This window comes from Pan paniscus, chromosome 2, assembly GCF_029289425.2.
Source record: "Pan paniscus chromosome 2, NHGRI_mPanPan1-v2.0_pri, whole genome shotgun sequence".
NCBI classification, from domain to species: Eukaryota; Metazoa; Chordata; class Mammalia; order Primates; family Hominidae; genus Pan; species Pan paniscus.
Window position 1 is genome coordinate 139,393,447 of NC_085926.1, and position 16,869 is coordinate 139,410,315.

The 16,869-nt window shown below is 40.9% G+C and overlaps 1 protein-coding gene across 4 annotated transcripts in view; it reads left to right on the forward strand.

The window, feature by feature from the left end:
• Positions 1-3,393: 3,393 nt before the first annotated feature.
• The window catches only part of RASA2 (RAS p21 protein activator 2), a 129,089-nt gene continuing 115,613 nt past the window's right edge, over positions 3,394-16,869 (forward strand). For 2 of the 4 annotated variants that reach the window (XM_055110565.1, XM_034957521.2), the window contains exon 1: positions 3,401-3,621. In XM_055110565.1, the coding sequence (XP_054966540.1) occupies positions 3,489-3,621 (133 nt within the window). In that variant the 5' untranslated portion in view covers positions 3,401-3,488. Of the gene's footprint in view, positions 3,622-16,869 lie in introns of all 4 variants that reach the window. The other 2 variants (XM_034957524.2, XM_034957522.3) reach the window with 2 other exon arrangements.

The window sequence follows — 16,869 nt, forward strand, 5'->3', positions numbered from 1 at the left end:
AGAACGAAGAGTGGTAGGGATAGAAGGGATGGCCTTTGAACACATTCATTAATAATTTGAGGAAGGAAGTGAAGTTCAAGTTTGTGATGATGCAATATTGTTCCAGTTACTAAACATCATGAAGAAAAGAGAGGAACTCTAGATGAATTTAAAACATAATGCAAGGGCAATAAGGGGAATGAGATGTAACAGCCTTCTTGTAATTATACTGTATGTCTTGTTAGTCTTTAGAAAACTTTATTTTCGGCCGGGCGCGGTGGCTCACGCCTGTAATCCCAGCACTTTAGGAGGCCGAGGCTGGTGGATCACGAGGTCAGGAGATCAAGACCACAGTGAAACCACGTCTCTACTAAAAACACAAAAAAAATTAGCTGGGCGCAGTGGCGGGCGCCTGTAGTCCCAGCTACTAGGAAGGCTGAGGCAGGAGGATGGCATGAACCCGGGAGGCGGAGCTTGCAGTGAGCCGAGATCGCGCCACTGCATTCCAGCCTGGGTAACAGAGCAAGACTCCATCTTAAAAAAAAAAAAAAAAAAGAAAGAAAGAAAGAAAGAAAACTTTACTTTCCAAATATTTTATATTAAGGAAACATTGACATTACCCAAGATCTCTTCAAAGTAGGCAAGTATCAGTAAAAACAGAATAATTAGAAGTGACTTCGGATGAAAAAGCAATGGAGTTTGGGGATTTTAGTGAAACGGTATAAGTCCGAAATCTGCAAAAGGAAGACTGTCTGGAAGAACAAAAAAGTGGAGTGTCCCTTTATGTAAAATTGTTTTCATACCTTTAGTGACCATTTAGTAACAGAGTTATGCACTTGGGGTTAAGCTAGTGAAAAGGAAGGGAAGTTAGAAGATTTTGACACTAATGGACAAAGATATTGATACTTTGTCCATTGGATACGTTTGTCCATTGGATACATTTGTCCATTTGTACATTGATACTTTATCCATGGATACATTTGTCCAAAGGTTCAAATAATTTCTCTGTTTATTGGAGAAAGAAATAGATGGATGAGGCATCGCTTGGCCAAGCAGGAGGAAGGCCAGAATCAGGCTGGTGAGAAAAGGGGCTCAGTGTGGCTGGAGATCAGAGGAGTCAGGTAGGCTGGATCCAGTTCCAACTCTTGGCTGAAGAATTTGAACTTTAGTCATTTCTAGCATTGTTCATTACCTGTAGTGTGCTCTTGCTAGCTGGCTGAAGGGATAAATGAAGCCACTGATGTCCTCTTGAGCAGGCAACTGATAAGCTCCATTTTTTTTGTTAGGAAAGTTAATTTAAGTGGTATGTAGGAGGAATGAGAGGGATGGGGGACTTATCACCAGAGTTCCAGTCAAAAGCATGAGGTCAGTTACTGAGGTAATCCTACTACGTGCTCAGCATTCCACTAGACACTTCACATCCTGCTCCCAATAATTATTTAATCTTAATAACAACCCTTCAAAGAAGAAAGTTTAGCATTTCCACTTTACTGTTAAAGAAACAGGTTCAACCGGGCGCAGTGGCTTACACCCAGCACTTTGGGAGGCTGACGCGGATGGATCACTTGAGCCCAGAAGTTCAAGACCAGCCTGGGCAACATGGCAAAACCCCATCTCTACCAAAAATACAAAAATTAACTGGACATGGTGGCGCACACCTGTAGTCCCAGCTACTTAGGAGGCTGACATGGGAGGATAGCTTGAGCCCAGGAAGTTGAAGCTGCAGTGAGCTGAGATCGTGCCACTGCACTCCAGCCTAGGCAACAGAGCAAGACTGTCAAAAAAAAAAAAAAAAAGAAAAGAAAGAAAGAAAGAGAAGAAACAGAAACAGGTTTAGGAAGGTTGAGTAACTTGCCCAAATGTAAAAGGGGTAGAAACAGGCTCTGTGTCTGATTCTAAAAAGGGATGCCTTTAAAAATAAGGGGGAAAAAACCCTGTAACACGTTGATACTCTTTAAATGAGAATAATTTTAACAAGGGCAATGACAGAGAATGGAAAGGAAGGAAGAGATTTCAGCAGAGTCGGAAGGATGTGGCAACTGAAAACAGCATTGGGACAAGGGATAAGAAAAAGTCAAAGTTTCTGGCCTGAATAACAGTATAAGATGTGAACTCAGATTTGGAAAGGGAGACAGGAAATTAAGTTTTGGACTTATGTTTGAAATGACAGCAAAACATTCATATAAGAGGAAGTGGTTCACTTTATCCAACAAGTGTAAAGATCACATGGGGAAATAGAAGTCACCTGCAACGCAGGCAGAACTGGAAGCTTCGCTGGCCAGGTCCATGTTAAACTCTGACCATTCTCTGGGGCTGTCCAGTCTTTGCACAGGCGGCGCGTTTGTCTTCAGTTTTCAGGTTTCCCCGTCCTATTTCTTATCTCCCAGTGCCTCTGGCCTTTTCTGTGTCTCCCTCCAGAATGAGCTGGAGCTCTCTTCATCTTGACCTTTGGGTAGTCTCTGAGGTCTGAGGCCATCACTATGTCTGACCCTCAAAAAATATTTGTTGACTGACTGGCTTATTCCTGTTGTTGCCCTGGAAAAGAATTACCCTGCCCGATTAAGTCACAGTTTCTTCCTTCTTAGGGCAGCGTAGTTAACAACCTCAACACCAGGAAATTGTCTTCCTCATCACATACCAGGGTATTATTCATGCAGTTTACTCACTGTAAAGAGTTCCCTTGAAATAAAGCTAACAATTAGTCAAAGATTTACACATTTCCTAGGGTCAGTCAACTTTTTAACAAAGCCAACTTTTAGTAGTGGTGGTGCTGGCGTGGGGGAGCCCTTCTTTGCTTTTTCTGTTCCTGAAATACAAAAGTGATGGTAAATGCTTCAGAATTTCTCTATGAGAGGGTCTCAGGCACTGCACTCACGCTGGAGTTGGGGGTGGCTGGTCCTTTTCTTGAACCAGGTTTTGCAGAGAAGTGGTCCTAGTAAAGAGTATTTGTGTGGGAGGAGTTTGGCTTGCTGGCGGGGAGTATTTGGATAATACTGGAAGAGCCTCAAATGCATCTCTTGCCTCCTTTTGAATAAGATACTTTTGAGGTCCACCCACCTGCCAAATTCCATTCTATTTTCTTCCCACAGGGAGTTTCCCTGATTGGGGAGGGCCTGTATTTCCCGCGAGCGTTAGGAGATGTGCAGGTCTATTCATTGGGGGAGCCCAATTCCCGGGAGGATTTAGGGATCACGGGAGGGCCGGGGCGTTCTCCTGGTGGGGATTTTAAGGCCGCTCAGAGCCACGACTGGGAGCTACCCTTAGCCAGCGCCCCAAGCCGGGAGTACGGTTCTCTGCAGGGTAGCCCGGCTCGGGGGTGGCGAAGGCGGTGAATGGAGACCCGGGTGGGGCGGGGGCGGGGCCGCGGCGGGCGGGGCGGGGCGGGGCGAGTCGGGCCGAGGCCCGGGGGCGGGGCCAGGCGCGCGGCTGGCCTGGGCCTAGGCCGCTGCTGGGCTCCGCCTCGCCCGGCTACGCAGGCGGCAGGGCTGCGGCACGGGCCGGGCGGCACCATGGCGGCGGCGGCGCCTGCTGCTGCGGCGGCTTCTTCCGAGGCGCCAGCGGCGAGTGCAACTGCAGAGCCCGAGGCCGGGGACCAGGACAGTCGCGAGGTTCGAGTGTTGCAGAGCCTGCGGGGCAAGATCTGTAAGCGGGGGCTGGGCTGAGGGGACGCCCTGGCGGCGCTGGGCGCGAGGCTGAGGGGGCGGCGGGTTCGCGGCGGTGGCGGCGCCGAGCTGCGCTGGGATCGCGGGCCCGGGAGGGGGCCTGGGTCGGGCGCGGTTGAGGCTGGAAGGGGGTGTGTTGGGGGGCGGCGTCGCCTCGACGGGGCGGCGTGGGCCGGGGCTGCTGCTCCTCGGAGGGAGTGGGAGCTGGAGATGGGCCTGGGGTGGGAGAGCCCGGGCTGCGCCGGCGTGAGGGGCTCGGTCGTGGGGAGCGGCCTGGACGCGGGGACGCTGGAGTCCGGGGCGCGGCCGGGGGCGCGGTCCGGGGGCGTGAGGAGCTTCCGGCCGCCCTCAGACTCAGGCCTTCGCGCGGCTGCGGGCGCTGGGGAGCGGCCCCGCGGTGGGAGCCGAGCAGTAATTATACGGAGGCGCGGCCCGAGGAGGTGGCGGGCTGGGAAGTGGGGCTGGCCCGAGGGGAGGGGGCTGTTCGTTTCCTGGGCTCGGCGAGCCTGGGAGAGGTTGAAAAAGGCGCCCTGAGCTGCAGGAAACGGGCCGCCCTGGGGCCCGAGTGGCTACCGCGCGGTCTGTTCGCGGGTGAGCGCCCCGGGAGGAGCTCGGCGGGACACCTGTACTTGCCCCACCTCGCTGCGGCCGGGACTTGAATCGAGGGACGGCGTGACAGGCGGGACTAAAGGCAGGATGTAGTGGCTTCCTGTGAGCAGGTCTCAAAACACAATCACCCAGCCCGCACTCAGCCCGCTTAATTCCCTTCCTTCTCATGCGTGTAATTGCTACTCTAGTGAGCGAGCCTACCAGTTGACTAAATAGGAAATTTTGCTCAGAGTTGTCCGAGCATTACTGTGGACAGATCATTTGAGTTCTGTCATTTGAACATTTTAGTTTTAAAAGCGACCCTTTGGTGTCAGGTTGCCATTTTTTTTTTCACAGTGGTTTATTTAGATGAAGTGCTTTTTCTTTTCTGTTTGTAAGAGAGATCAATAACATTTATTTTTGCATTTGTCGAAAATTAGCATTATTTTCTTCATGCAGTATTCTCAGATTGGAAACATGCCTCATGTTTCTTATAAATAACCCTCAATTATGAGGGCGTACTTTTCACTTTGAAGAAAATTGACTTGCATTAAAGTGGCTAACAATTCTTTCCTGGGCAGGATGTAAAATTTTCCTCTCCTCTAATACCAGTACTGTTGAGCTCACATTCTCCCACTTTTCCTCTTTTCAGGTGGTTCACGTATTTGGGATTTTATGAAACCTCAGAAGCAGACATGTTAACTTTTCTTATCTTTTTATTCCCTGAGGTAGTCCTGGGGCTCTTAAGAGATTACAGTTCTTAAAACCTGGAAAGTGACACCAGAGAGGTAGATCTTAGTTCCCAAAATTAAAGTTACTTTCTAGGGCATAAAACCTTTTCAGAATTCAGATTAAATTTTATTTATTTTTTCTTTTTTCTGTAACCTTATATTTGAGGGGAAAATTTTATTTTCAACTTTTGCATGTATCTAATTTAACATTTGGGAAAACTGTAAATGGGCCAAAGTTTCTCCCTTTATATGATTTTCCAGATTTTTACCACTTTCTTAGTGCCACTTGATGCTAGGCATTGTCTATTGGAGACTCACTGGTACGTAACTGCAGGTTTTACCATGGAACTACATATACACGTGTCTTGGAATTGAGGGTTAGGGTATCCAGAAGGACTTAGTTGTCCTGTGCTTTTGTCTGCCCCATGCCAAAGACCACTAAGAACAGTTTTGTAAGTGAAACTTGGGTCTACACATTAAAAAAAAAGAAAAACAAAAAACCACTTTGTTTTTATGGTTTAAAGCAACCCTGGCTTGGAGATTGATCATCCAGCTGCTGGGAATGATATTATTGCTGTAACCACAGTTGAAGTATTCTATCTGTTATCCTAGTCAGTTTCTTGCTTTTTAAATTGCTTATCTTATAGCTCAGGTTATGGAGTGTCTGCTTTCTAGAAAAAAAAAATGTATTTGTATACTTATATACAGAAGCTCTCTTCCCATTTCTTTGTCCTCCTTTTAAATGATGTAATCCACAGTTGGTTGACATTCAGAACCTTGTGAAGAGATGCTGTTTTCTGTTTCCCTGAAACTAACATGTGGGTTTTGTAGGGTGGGGACTGAGGGGTTGGAAGAGTCATTAGCAGGTGTCAAGGTCACAGAAATGAGACGGTGGTGGTTCTGACAAGATACTAAGCAGCTTGGGGAGGGTGTAACCGTGTCAGCTTTTCTCTTCACCACAGTAGGAAACCTTGGAAGAAAGCCTGATAGTGCCCACTAGGAGATGTGCTGGCAGATTTTATACTACTGATTGAGAGCCTCTTTTCTGGAGAGTTAGAGATCTGTAGGGGCTGAAAATTAGCCTGAAGAAATTTTCTTATTTCTGGACTTGCATAGGACTTTTAGCTGCACATCACCCCAGTGAAAAGTGAGGATGGATTGGTTTATGTATCTTGAATGTTCAAGAGATAATAGTCCATAACCTTCTTTAGGGATTTCATTCCTGTAATTATTTCGCCTTATACTTCACAAGGTGAAATATCTGTCAGTTGGACAGATATTTGTCTATTGGACAAGAGGAAACTTGACAAAAAGTGGTAACCAAAAAGGTGGAGGTCACAAAATAACAACATGAGACCTCAATATATATAAAGGATGAAGCCCCAATACCCCTTTTTTGCTTGAGTGTACTTTTTTTTTTTTTTTTTTTTTTGCCGGGGGGCTGGGGAGGAGGGAAGAAGGGGCATGCAAATATGTTTCAGGTGTTTTATATGCGCTCAAATGAACCCAGGGAATTCGAGATCCATCTATAAGACAAAATATTGTCAGCAACCCTGGATTTGCTGCAGTTTGCGCTAGGAAACCATGACAGTTCTGAATTGTCTGCTTCCTTAAACTTTTTCAAGAGGTGAGTTTGGTTGTTTGATATCCTAAGGTTGTCATATGAACCCTTGATAAAGGAAATTAGGGGTGTACTCGACTCCATTCTTCGGTCTGCACTCCTGTGTAGCGAGTAGCAAGTATGCTAGAACACCTGAAACACATTTGCATGCTCCCTCCTCCCCTCAAAAAAAAAAAAACAAACAAAAACCGTATTCAAACAGAAAAGAGGGATTGGGGCTTCCTCCTTTATGTATCTTCAGGCTTCATGCTGTTATTTGGTGACCTCCTTTTTGATTAGCACTTGTTAAGTTTCCTCTTATCCAATTACATTAGATTGTAAAAATGTTGCGGAGAGCACCCATGCCACCATATGTGTGGGCTTATCTACTCAAGGAATACCAGATCAATAAGAAAGCCAAATGGGAAAATTTTGTGTGAATTTTCAGATGTGTGGTACAGTGCGAGATCTGTGGGACTATGTGTTCCAAAACTCACTTAGTTTCTCTGGTGTCTTCAGACCAAGAATAGCCTAGGGTTATTTGACAGAGTAGGGAAGATCTATAGGGTATGGTTAAGTGCTTGAGCTTAGAGGCTGGGTGAAGAAGTTAGTTACCTGGGTTTGAATCTTCACCTAATTTCCAACTTTTGTTAATGTCTTTGGGCCTTCATATTCTCATATATAAAATGGGGATAGTAAAAATACCTATCTCACGGGTTGTTATGAGGTTTAAATAAGCCTCCCTCCCTACTCTGCGCCTCCTCATCTCTGCCTGCTCTTTCTCACTCCCCAGGATCTGGGTCATACACCGACCATCTCTTAGGAAGGAGTAAAGTAGGAGATAAAAACTAATCTTTATCTGATGTTCTTGTCCAACGTATACTGGAGTTTCCAGGTGTACAAAGCTGATTAAAATCTGAAGACCTATATTCTTCTTTAAACGTTGTTAATTAATCTTCATATGGCGTTAGCCAGCTCACTTATCTTGAAGCTTACCTTCCGCATCTTTTAAATGGGAATGATGCTTTTCCACTATCCATTGTATACAGGTTGTTCCCTCTGCTTGGGATTGTCTTTCTTCTTTACTCCACCCCATCTTTATGTCAGGAAGCTCCTACTCATCCCTCAAAAGCCTGCTCTATGTGATCTCCTTCCCAAAACCTTCTGAGACACTTCCAGTGCCATCTCTGGCCAGCATCTCTGCTGCTGGGGAATCACAATTCCTTGCTCATTTCCTTATTATAGCACATTTCATAGAAATCATTTGTTCACTTCTCCTGTTAGATTGTGAGCTCTTTCAAGATAGAATTGATTCTTGTTCATTTTTTAAAAATCATCCCAGTGTCAGCACAATGCCTAGAACAGAATAGGCCTTTAGAATATGCCCTACCTCACAATGTTATCCTGTGGATAATTACTAGATATGAAAGTATTTTATAAATTATATACCTAAAAAAACTAGAAGGTGTTAGTATTAAGAGAAAACTGTATGAGTCTGCATCAGGAAGTTCATCCCTTTCAAAATCACAGTGCCCACTAAGCTTAGGTTTGAATTGATGCCAAAGTTGCCTTGTTAGGAAAAAGATTAAATTTTTCTTAATGCTCTGATTACTTATTATTAGGGCATTTGAATATTGTTACTAATTGGTCCTGGAGCTTGGAAAAGAAAATCTCATATTCATACTTTACACATTAAGTGTTTTAATTTGACATGACAGGTTTGAATAAAACCGTCTATTTAATTCTGTGAAGTATAAATCAAAACATTTTATTGACTATCCAGTAAAGTTGAGTGGAAGAGATTTAAAAGGGTGTATTCATGCTAAGAGTTCATTTTTATCAGATATTTGAAATGAGATGATGAGTTATTTAGGATGGAGGAAGAATCCATCTTTCAGATGGATAGAAACTGGGGAGAAAAGGGTTCTTTGTAAAAGTTCACAGAGCAGTCTGCTAATCATTTGCTCTGTGGAAGACGGGAGGTAAACCTCAATGAGTTCATAGAGTTGCTTTTTTAAAACTTAGAACTCTTTGAATAGATCCTTAAGTGACTAATATAGCCAGAATAAAACCATCATTTTATCCCTTAATCATAGCTGCTAATCCTATTTCCTTGTTAATGTGCTTTATGAAATTATTTGACAATAATATCAGATTACATGTTTTTGCTACTAATAAAGTTCTATTCTCTTTTGAGAACTGCAAACAAAATGTTGTTGTATAGTCATATATTCATGTAAGTTAAGCTTTTTATGTGTATTAAGACATTTTTATGGCATCTCTTTAGGTTTGTATGTAATTTTAGTTATCAAAAACCCCTATCTAAAGTGATAAACATTAAAAGTTTGTATCAGTACACATACAGAGAACCATAAATGACAAATTTGTTTTCCTGTCATTAATGACAATGACTTTGGGCAAATTCTTTAACCTTGCTGAGCCCGTATTTCCTTACTTGTAAAATTAGAGGTTTGGATGTGGTCTTTAACATCCCTTCTACCATTTTGATTATTGCTTTTTAACTTGAACCATTTGCTTTAAGGCAGTACATCAGATGCTTTATTTTAGTGTTTAAATGTATTTAGTACACTTGTTTTGCATGATTCACTGTTTTAAAAATATTTAAGATTTATTAAATAAGAGCGTTTGAATTCTAAATTTTTTTTCTGTGACTGTTAATTAATTCAGCAGCACATAATACATATCTAAGGGTCTGTTAAGAGACGCTAACCCACTGGACTGAAATGGGCCTAAGCTGTGAATCGGATGAAAGATCCTATTTTATCCTAAAGTCTATACTAAGCAATAGCTGTTTTTAGACATCTGTATTCTTAGACAATTATAGAAATTTAAAGCTGGAAGGTAGAGAACATGAAGGTAGAGAAAATAAAGGTTCTTACCCTTCATTTTACAAATGAAGAATCTAACAGAGACAGCAAGTGTCACACAGTTGATGGCCTGTTCGGCACTGGTCCACTATTATCAAAGTTCTTTCTAGAATGCTATATGAGATTAATTTATTACTATGAATGTTGCAAATGTACTACATTTAATACACAGAGATTATACTACTTATCTGTTTATATATTGAGAGGTGGTAAGATTTTCACTGCGCCATCTACACACTCTCAACTGTTCCTTCTTAAGAACTTTGTGAAGTGGTTAGGATTAGTGATGAAACTATGGTTATGACCTAGGTGGAGATTGAACCTGGATGTTTAGTTACTTGTGCCATGGTCTACCTCAGCTATTTTCGGTTCTGACTGTCTGTCACCATCACCTGTGAACTAAAAAAATTATGATGCCTAGACTGTACCCCAGACCTACTAAGTCAGAATTTCTGGTTTCAAAAGTTCCATAGGGGGTGATGTTGGGCAGCTAGGATAGTGAATTTCTGCTTTTGGCACAAATAGATTAGCCACAAACCCTACCTAAATGATGGCAACCTGCTGTGCTATCATTTAAAAGGTATCAGTAGAAAGGTTGGTGTAGTTACAGTGAGATTTTAGTTTGTTTGCATATATATTTGATGTATTAATTCTATTTGATTAGATAATATGAACACTTGGTACAAAATTCAAGAGGTACAAAACAGTATATACATTGAAAAGTATTCCTTCCTTTCATTATCTTCTAGCCATTCCCTCCCAAGAAGCAAGCATTACCAATTTGTTATATCCTTTTTGTTGTGTGTTCTTCCAGAAATTAAGCATTTACAAACATAAATTTATGTGCACTAATATATTCCTTCCACCAACATACAAATTATAGCAAAATATATACATTTTTCTGTATCTTGCTTTTTTACACTTAACAACATAGCTTGAAGATTTTTTCACATTCACATAAAGAGAGATCTGCCTTATTTTTTAAACAACTGCATAATATTTCATCATTTGGCTGTACCACAGTTTGTTTAGCCAGTCCCCTGTTAGTTGACGCTTAGGTTGTAAACAGTCATTGCTATTACAGACACTACTACAATGAATAACCTTGTAAGCATGTCATTTTTAATATGAGTGTCTTTTTGTAGGATACATTTCTAGATAGATGTTAAATTGATGAATTGAAGGATATGTGCATTTTTATTTTGGAAAGACAATGCTAAACTATAGCAATTTAAGCTCTCACCAGCAATGTATGACTGCCTATTTCTTTATACCCACGTAGGGTGTATTTTAAAACTTCTTAATCTTTACTGGTCTATGAAATAAAAAGAACATTTAATTTGTAGTTTTAATTTGCACTTTTAAATGAGAGTGAGGATTGCTCTGTCACCAGGGCACGATCTTGGCTCACTGCAACCTCCGCCTCCTGGGTTCAAGCGATTCTCCTGCCTCAGCCTCCCGAGTAGCTGGGATTACAGGCATGTGCCACCACGCCCAGCTAATTTTTGTATTTTTGGTAGAGACGGGGTTTCACCATGTTGGCCAGGATGGTCTCGATCTCCTGATCTCGTGATCTGCCTGCTTCAGCCTCCCAAAGTGCTGGGATTACAGCCGTGAACCACTGCGCCTGGCCCTAATTTTTAAATTTTAAATTTTTCTAAGGCTTGAAATTAAGTTATAGGATCTCTTCATATTTTTAAGAGCCATTTTTTTTGATGTGCTATGTGAACTTGTCTATTTCTTTTGTCCTTTTTTTTTCTGGTGAGTTACAGTCTTCTTGATTTGTGAGAAAATGCTTTATGCTGTAAGGAAGTTAGCTATTATTTTAAAACCTGTGCAAAGATTTAAAAAATCTGTATACTTTGGCTGATGCCTGAATTTATTCTTAAGTTGATTGTGAGATCCAGTGAGGGCAGTCAGTTGTAAGTTTCATCTACATATATAACGTCTGATGGTTGAGAAATTGAGAAAGAACTGCTTGAGGAAAGGTAAGTGAAGACTTATAAACAAAAGTTAAAAGACAATAGATTGGGAGAAAATATTTGCAGTGTATCCTTCAGGCAAAGGAAATGTGTATAACACTGAATTCTTTGCCAGGCACTGTTTTAAAGCACTTTATGCGTATTAACTAATTTAATCCTTACAGTAACTCTAAAAATACCATTATTATCCCCATTTTACACATTATGAGGAAACAGATACACAATAGCTAAGCTAAGTAAATTGACCAAGGTTAGATGGCTGGTGAATGGTGGAGCTATCAATCAGACTGGGCAGATTGGCTCTAGAGTCCATCCTGTTAACTCTTAACCTACTATGCTATTATGCCTCTCTATTTATTATGTCCAGATTATATAAATAATTCATACAGACTTAAAAACAAGAGGCCATTAGAAAAATAAAGGATACGAATAGGCATCTCACAGGAAAGGAAATACAAATGTCCAGTAAACATGAAAATATTGGTAAAGTAAAAATTAATCAGGGAAATAAAATTTTAAAACATCAATTTACAAAAAAAGGAAAGTTTATCTCAGTCTTTGGTGAGGGTTTAGGGAAATAAGTATTTTCCTCATTGTTGCTGTGAGTTTAAATTGATAAAGCAATGTTGGAGAGCATTTTGGCTATATCTGTTAAGAATTTAAATGTCTATACACCATGCATTTTTACTTCTACCTATTTGCCCTGCATCAACAGTTGTACATTTAGAGAAGAGGCATATACAGAGATATTCAATGTTGCCTTGTTGGTAAAACAGAATAATTGGAGACGACTTAAATGTACATCGGTAGGAAAATGGATAATATGTTCATACACGTATTCTATAGCAACTAAAAAGAATGAGGTATATCTATGTTATGAAAGGAAAGTACTCCAGGATGTCTTGTTGGGTAAAAACAGCAAGTTGTAGAATAATATGTGTAGTATCCTGTGTATTGTTTTAAATCTCAAAACATTTTACTTTTCTGCATGTAGATGGATAAATACATAAAAAGAGGTCTGAACAGTTGTACAGATAACAGTGATTGCCTCAATGGTGGATAAAGGGAGTTAGCCGGTGCTGGGAAAACTGGCTAGGCATGTGTAGAAAGCTGAAACTGGAACCCTTCCTTACACCTTGTACAAAAATTAATTCAAGATGGATTAAAGACTTAAATGTTAGACCTAAAACCATAAAAACCCTAGAAGAAAACCTAGGCAATACCATTCAGGACATAGGCATGGGCAAGGACTTCATGTCTAAAACATCAAAAGCAATGGCAACAAAAGCCAAAATTGACAAATGGGATCTCATTAAACTAAAGAGCTTCTGCACAGCAAAAAAAAACTACCATCAGAGTGAACAGGCAACCTACAGAATGGGAGAAAAATTTTGCAATCTACTCATCTGACAAAGGGCTAATATCCAGAATCTACAAAGAACTCAAACAAATTTACAAGAAAAAAACAACCCCATCAAAAAGTGGGTGAAGGATATGAACAGACACTTCTCAAAAGAAGACATTTATGCAGCCAACAGACATATGAAATAATGCTTATCATCACTGGCCATCAGAGAAATGCAAATCAAAACCGCAATGAGATACTATCTCACACCAGTTAGAATGGCGAACATTAAAAAGTCAGGAAACAACAGGTGCTGGAGAGGATGTGGAGAAATAGGAACACTTTTACACTGTTGGTGGGACTGTAAACTAGTTTAACTATTGTGGAAGTCAGTGTGGCGATTCCTCAGGGATCTAGAACTAGAAATACCATTTGACCCAGCCATCCCATTACTGGGTATATACCCAAAGAATTATAAATCATGCTGCTACAAAGACACATGCACACGTATGTTTATTGCAGCATTATTCACAATAGCAAAGACTTGGAACCAACCCAAATGTCCATCAGTGATAGACTGGATTAACAAAATGTGGCACATATACACCATGGAATACTATGCAGCCATAAAAATGGATGAATTCATGTCCTTTGTAGGGACATGGATGAAGCTGGAAACCATCATTCTCAGCAAACTATCACAAGGATGAAAAACCAAACACCACATGTTCTCACTCATAGGTGGGAATTGAACAATGAGAACACTTGGACACAGGAAGGGGAACATCACACACCAGGGCCTGTTGTGGGGTGGGGGGAGAGGGGAGGGGGGAGGGATAACATTAGGAGATATACCTAATGTAAATGACGAATTAATGGGTGCAGCACACCAGTATGGCACATGTATACATATGTAACAAACCTGCACATTGTACACATGTACCCTAAAACGTAAAGTATAATAAAAAAAAAAAAAAGAGGGAGTTAGCCTTACCTGTAATGGTTTGATTTCCTATAGGGAGTATATTTATATATTATATTATCAAAAGTAACTATTTATATAAATGAACTTGATACAGTATTAATCTTAAGCTGTGTCAGTCTCTGTTGCTCTACTTTGGAAGACTATCCTATCTGCAAAACAAGAGTAATCAAATGTTAGGTTTTGTAACATTTTGAGTGCTATAGAAGAAATAAAGTCAACTTTTCTGTTAAGTTTTTTTGGTAACTTTTGATATAATTTCAAACTTACAAATTGTAAGAATAGGCTGAGGAGGGTGGATGGCTTGAGCTCAGGAGTTTGAGACCAGCCTGGGCCACATGGCAAAACTCCGTTTCTACAAACGAAAAAAAAAAAAAAAATGCCAGGCATAGTGGTGTGTGTCTTTAGCCCTAGCTATTAATACTTGGAATGCTGAGGCCAGAGAATCACTTGAGCCCAGGAGGCTGAGGCTGCGGTGAGCTGAGGTCGCACCACTGCACTCCAGCCTGGGTGACAAAGTGAGACCCTGTCTCAAAAAAAAAAAAAAAAGTAGGAATAATACAGCAAATTCTTATATACTTTGCCTGTTTGACTAATTGTTAATGTTAGAAAAACTTTTAAAAATTTTAATACATTGTTTCAGAGAAATGTGGTAAAAAGGGTCTGAAAATTTTGGATCCTTTAAAATATGACATTTGTGTGAGTGGTACAGAATTTTAGTTTTGAATTTTACAGTTTTATATAAAATATTCTTGGTAGATGGGGTGAACTAATGTTTATTGAGTATTTACTGGTTTCCAGATGTTGTGTTAGGATACTTTGCAAAGTATTTCATGTAATCCAATTTCATGAAGAAGATTGTTATTCCTATTTTAGAGAAGAAGCAACAGACAGAGGTTATTTGCTCAGGACTGTAAGGGAGCAGAGCCAAGTTTTCAGAAAGTCTTTATGTTACCAAAGCCCACATCCCTTTCTCTACAAAGCTGCCTGTCAGATGATATATTGGAAGGAATTGATGAATACATTTATATTGTCAAGAAGTTGATAATTACTCCTAAATTGGCCATGGTCTAATGTAATGGATATTCAATAAAATTATGATGTTTGAATGCCATAAGAATTTATCTTCTGGCCTGTTTTGGGGGTTCATGAATGTAATTATTTTAGCTGCCTAACTGCTTATGTGGGTTTGTATGTACTTTTGAGTGGTTCTTGGATATGTGTACACACATACATACATACACACCTTTATATGCTCATGGGTGTAACTTCTTTATGTGTCTAGGTGTCTTTTTTTTGTGGAGGGGGGGGCGAAGATCAATATGAATCCTATTTTGGCCCCCTGGATGCTGTCACCAGAAATAACAGCCATATCCCATATATAGCCTGTCCATGTAGCCCTGAGTTCTGCCAGCACCTGGCTTTTTGCCTTCCTTTTGTTTGTCATACCAGGCTCTCTTGGTCACCTTGGTAGCTTTGCTAAGCTTCTTGTAGCTATAGGTACCATTGGCTTAGCCCAGAAGAGATTCCTGCCATATGTACTTCAGAGTTTGGTTTGCCACTTGAGGAAGGGGTCTGTAGGGAGCTTGTAGATCAGCACACATTCAAAACTGAAACCGGAAGTGGGCAAGGCAAACCACAGGAAGATCCTGCCCGCAACTTGGTGACGTATCTATATAACCCATAGACGCTTCCTGGCAATACCTTGTGAAACTTGCCTTTTCGTGTATAGTAGTTCCCTAACTTCTTGTTCTAGACTAAGCTTCAGTGAAAAGTGATTAATATGATAGCAATGTAGATAACTGTATGATAGTTATTGTGCACATGACTTCCATGCAGCAACTAGCCCCTGATTATGTTCTGTAGACTTTATCACTGAGGAATTGCAGTGGTATTTATGCGTTTACTTTGACTTTGTCTTGTCACTAGCCATTGTCTTACTTATGTGTAATTGTACTTATATATAGTTCAGGTTTATACCCACAAAAACCCTTGTGATATAATACCACTATACAGGATTGCCTTATTTATGTGGAATTGTACTTATATATAGTTCAGGTTTTATAGCCACACACACACACACGAAAAAACAGTTCTTTGCTTCACTGAGTCTCGGCTAGCCACCCAAACTGTGTCATATTCCTAGAGTCCTGTGCCCACTCAAGTGTTTGCTCACTGGTACTACCTCATTTTATCATAGTGCCTTGTTCTTAGGCAGAACCAGATTTCTGGTAGGAGTTATTTAATGTGTTGATTTTTTTTTTTTTTTTTTGAGACGGTGTCTCCCTCTGTCACCAGGCTGGAGTGCAGTGGTGCGATCTCAGCTCACTGCAACCTCCACCTCCCAGGTTCGACAATTCTCCTGCCTCAGCCTCCCGAATAGCTGGGACTGCAGGTGCACGCCACCACATCCAGCTAATTTTTGTGTTTTTAGTAGAGGCGGCATTTCGCCATGTTAGCCAGGATGGTCTCGATCTCCTGACCCGCCCACCTCGGCCTCCCAAAGTGCTGGGATTACAGGCATGAGCCACCGTGCCTGGCCAATGTGTTGATTTTTTAAAGATTACCAATCGAGTGGGATTATAGACTCTTGGATTATTTTACAGATACAAGTCATTTGCCAGGAGTGAGGAAAATTGCTTGACAACTGAGTTATCTCACCATGTTAATTTATGCTTTGGAAAACTCTGCTTAGTGGTAGATATTCCAGCAGTCACCATATGCCTATTGGTACTATTTCTCATTCTCTGTCTGATTAATATCACAAACGTGTAACTTTCCAGTGGTGTTTTCAAGATGACAATTAAGGAGCCACTAAGGAAGGAAATAACAGCTACATAACTTTTTTCTTTTCAGTAGTTCTTGACAGTCCCCCCTCCTTTTTTTGTTTTTGTTTCTTCATACCCTGCAGCAATCTGATGTACTCTGAAGGGGGTAAATTTGACACTCTTTGGAAGGTCATGTGTGATAAAGACAGTTCTTCTCTTCCTTTCTCCATTCAGAACTGTTAAAGATAAATCAATGGGAGTGTTTTTTTCTTGTGTAAGATTTATTATATACAAAATATTTTTTAAGTGTGTGAAAACTGATTAAATGATAAAGGCTAAGGTAG